Consider the following 4,029-nt stretch of genomic DNA (forward strand, 5'->3'; position numbering starts at 1 on the left):
TAGACCTTAGTGGTCCCTAATACTGTATCTGAAGACTCTTTTATATAGACCTACCACTGTGTACACGGCGGAGTACACGCTCAGCGCGGCGTCCTTGGAGGGGAAGGATTTGCGTGCGGACGTGACGATCAGCTGGTTGCCGGTGCAGGCGCGGCGCTCGGCGATGTACTGCATGGTGGACTGGCAGCCCAGCGCCGTGTAGTTGGGCCGGCACGCCGACAGGAAGTGAGGCGTCTGGTTCCCGGTCACCACCTGGCCGGCGTTGGCGAAGATGGTGGTGGTGAACAGGCCGAAGGTGTACACACCTGGGGGGGGGGGGAGAGGGGGGGGCATGTTAACGTTAACCCTTCTATCGTCTCCACCTTCTGGACCCTCTCGTGACTTATTTGGGGATTTAAAAACAATTCTGAAATCAAATTTTACTTCATAATCTGTTAAATATTGTCTTTATCTCCATTTCCACCAGCTGAGATAACATCTATGTTTAGGGAATGCATCAGTCTCTACTAGCACACTATTAAACATGGACGTGGGGTTAGTTTTTTATCATAAGGTTATAATTCATGTTAAAAATCCACTATGGAAACAACATAAGTGTCATATCCAGAATAATGTTCTGAGTCAGGAATACATGTTTATCTCAGGAAATAAGGAAAAGACGCTGATTTCAGGTAGAATAAATGTATGTTTATAAGATGAATGGTAAAAATGTACAACTTGTCTTCAATTTGACCCGAATACCATACGAGGGTTTAATAAAAACTCAAAGTGACATTTTCATGCCATCAGAAATCCAATGCCATCCACATGTTTTTATGCAAAAATAGTAATATCTCTCCATTTAGTGCAAGTACTAAATGGAAAATTACATTTACTGCAATGTTATTGACTTTTTCTGACCTTTTTACATTTTTTCTCTTTTTTGGAAAATGTGAGGGAAAGAAACCCAAATTTCTGATATAGAAACTTTTTGAAATTTTTGTGGATTTTTCCCCAAATTTTTAAAGCTTTTTGTCACATTTCACATTTGTCACTTTTGACATTTTTCTGCCTTTTTTTTTTTTTTTTTTACACTTTTTTAAAAGTTCTTTCACTAATTGTTTTCTCCAAATGTTATAAAAATGACAAAGAACACCCAATTTCAAGAGAAGGATCCAAAACATAAAAGGCAAAGAGACAGAAGGATGAATGAAGTTTAAAGCTCTATCAGAAGATATAGTAAGACACAAAATATATTAACCCTTGTGTTGTTTTCACACCTGGAAATGTTCGTTTTTGAGTCAAAACTTCAAATGAAAAATATTTTTTTATTAACTTTTGTGTTTTTCCACAAAAATTTCAAAAAGTTTCTATATGATAAATTTGGGTTTCTTTCCCACACATTTTCCAAAAAAGAGAGAAAAATGTAAATAAGTGACAAAAATGTGAAAAGATGTTCAAAAAGTGACAAAAAGTGACAAATGTGGGGAAAAACCCAAGACAATTTCAAAAAGTGACAAAAAGTCAACAAACGTTGAAAAAGTGACAAAATCTTTTTTTTGAGCTTTCACACAAATTTTTCAAACTTTTTTACATTTGTCACTTTTTCGTCATCTTTTCACATTTTCGTGGGTTTTTCTCCACATTTTTCGACATCTTTTGACATTTTTGTCACTTTTATTTACATTTTTGTCTTTTTTTTGAAAATGTGTTTCAAAGAAACCCAAATTTCTGATACATAAACTTTTTGGAAAGGGGTCAAATTAGACCGAAGACACCAGGAGGGTTAATACGATTTTAGAGAAGTGGTAGAAAACAAAAAAGGCAAAGAGACCGAAGGGAGAAGACTGTTTAAGGATATATCAGAAGATCTGTAAGCCCACCTGGAAATTTGAGTTTTCGAGTCAAAATTTTAAATGAAAAACCTTTTTTTATTAAAGTAATGTCGTCTTTTTCGACCCTTTTGTGTCTTTCCACAAAAATTTCAAAAAGTTTCTATAAGAGAAATTTGTGTTTCTTTCCCAAACATTTTCCAAAAAAGAAAGAAAAATGTAAATAAGTGACAAAAATGTGAAAAGATGTTGAAAAAGTGACAAAAAGTGACAAATGTGGGGAAAAAAACACGAACATTTCAAAGAAGTCACAAAAAGTCAACAAAAGCTGAAAAAGTGCAAAATCATTTCCCCACATTTTATCACTTTTTTCGACATCTTTTGACATTTTGGTTACTTTTTTGACCCTTTTGTTTTTCCACCTATGATTTAGTAACTCTTTCAACGTTTGTTGACTTTTTCCCGGAGCTTTTTGACATTTTTGGGTTTTTCCCCAAATTTTTCTCACTTTTTTTTGTAATTTTTTGACATTTTTCTCACTTTTATTTACATTTTTCTCTCTTTTTTTTTGGAAAATGTGTGGAAAAGAAACCCAAATTTCTGATATATAAACTTTTTGGAAAGGGGTCAAATTAGACCGAAGACACCAGGAGGGTTAATACGATTTTAGGGAAGTGGTAGAAAACAAAAAAGTCAAAGAGACAGAAGGGAGAAGACTGTTTAAGGATATATAAGAAGATGTGTAAGCCCACCTGGAAATTTGAGTTTTTCTGAGTCAAAATTTCAAATGAAAAACCTTTTTTTATTAACAATAATGTCGTCTTTTTCGACCCTTTCGTGTTTTTCCACAAAAATTTCAAAAAGTTCCTATATGAGAAATTTGGGTTTCTTTCCCACACATTTTCCAAAAAAAGAGAAAAACGTAAATAAAAGTGACAAAAATGTGAAAAGATGTCGAAAAAGTGACAAAGTGACAAATGTGGGGAAAAACCCACGAAAATTTCAAAAACTGACAGAAAGTCAACAAACGTCGAAAAAGTGACAAAATCTTGTGTGGGTTTTTTCTACAAATTTTTAAAGCTTTTTGACACTTTTTTCACATTTGTAACTTGACATTTTTCTGTCTTTTTTTTAAACACTTTTTTAAAAGTTATTTCACCAATTGTTTTTTTCTCTTTTAGAAATTTTTGTTGTTTTTTCCCCAAATGTTTATCACTTTTTGTCACTTTTTTCAACATCTTTTCACATTTTGTCACTTTTATTTACATTTTTCTCTCTTTTTTTAGAAAAGGTGTTTAGAAAAAAAAACAAATTTCTGATATAGAAACTTTTTGTAAAGGGGTCAGATTTGACCCGAAGACACCAGGAGGGTTAATACAGTGGTTTAAAAGAAAAGGCAAAGAGAAAGAAGGTGGGGGGAAGAAAGGTAGAATAGATGTTGGAATGATTTCAGCACGTAAAAGCCCTTTGAGATAATAACGGGTGATAATCCGTTTTTCTTTCCTGAAATAGCTGCAACACATTTTTATCAGCAGAGGTGTGAAATTGCACCAAGAATTGCTGTCTCGCTCTTTCTGTTAAAACCAAACACAACATGTCCCCTGGGACCATATTTTGATTTCCAAAAAATAAGGACCCTCGGCCCGGCCTCGAAACACAAATTCAGACCGGCTTCTCAGAGGTTAATGAACATGCTTCATTACGCCTCAATGGTATAAACATAACTTGTGTAAGAAAATAAAATCTGTAACGACCTGAAACTAAATAGCTCTTTTCAAATGAATATGAAATAATGTCCTAAATGTCTATTAGTTCTATCTAGTTAAAGCTTTAAAATCAAGCTTTAACTAGATGTCTCTTAAAACCTTTTCAATGTAATAAGATCAGGTTTTTTGGTGTCCATTTGAGTTTTGAGGTCTCAGGTCCTTTATTAGACACTGAGACATATGCGTTAGCTTTGCACAAGGTGCACTCCACCTCCACCTGCCCCGACGGGACGCCACGTGGAAAGTTGTTTTTGCAGTTCAACTGTGAAGCTGCACCTACACTTCGCATGTTGTGTGTAATGCTGCTCCGCTGTCTGATCTGATCAATCTGCTCCCTTTATGTGATCCTTGTCTGATCTGCTCCTTGCAGTATGTGCTCCCGGTCTGATCTGCTCCTTGCAGTATGTGCTCCCGGTCTGATCTGCTTCCTGTAGTATGTGCTCCTTGTCTGA

The 4,029-nt window shown here is 35.2% G+C and overlaps 1 protein-coding gene across 1 annotated transcript in view; it reads right to left on the minus strand.

Annotated features, from left to right (window-relative positions):
• plppr2a (phospholipid phosphatase related 2a) overlaps nucleotides 1–4,029 on the minus strand; it is a 21,976-nt gene that overhangs the window by 6,426 nt on the left and 11,521 nt on the right. The window contains exon 4 of the mRNA XM_034894366.1: nucleotides 55–305. Coding sequence (XP_034750257.1) covers nucleotides 55–305 — 251 coding nt within the window. The remainder of the gene's footprint in view (nucleotides 1–54; nucleotides 306–4,029) is intronic.

Source organism: Etheostoma cragini, chromosome 15, assembly GCF_013103735.1.
Source record: "Etheostoma cragini isolate CJK2018 chromosome 15, CSU_Ecrag_1.0, whole genome shotgun sequence".
Lineage (NCBI taxonomy): Eukaryota > Metazoa > Chordata > Actinopteri > Perciformes > Percidae > Etheostoma > Etheostoma cragini.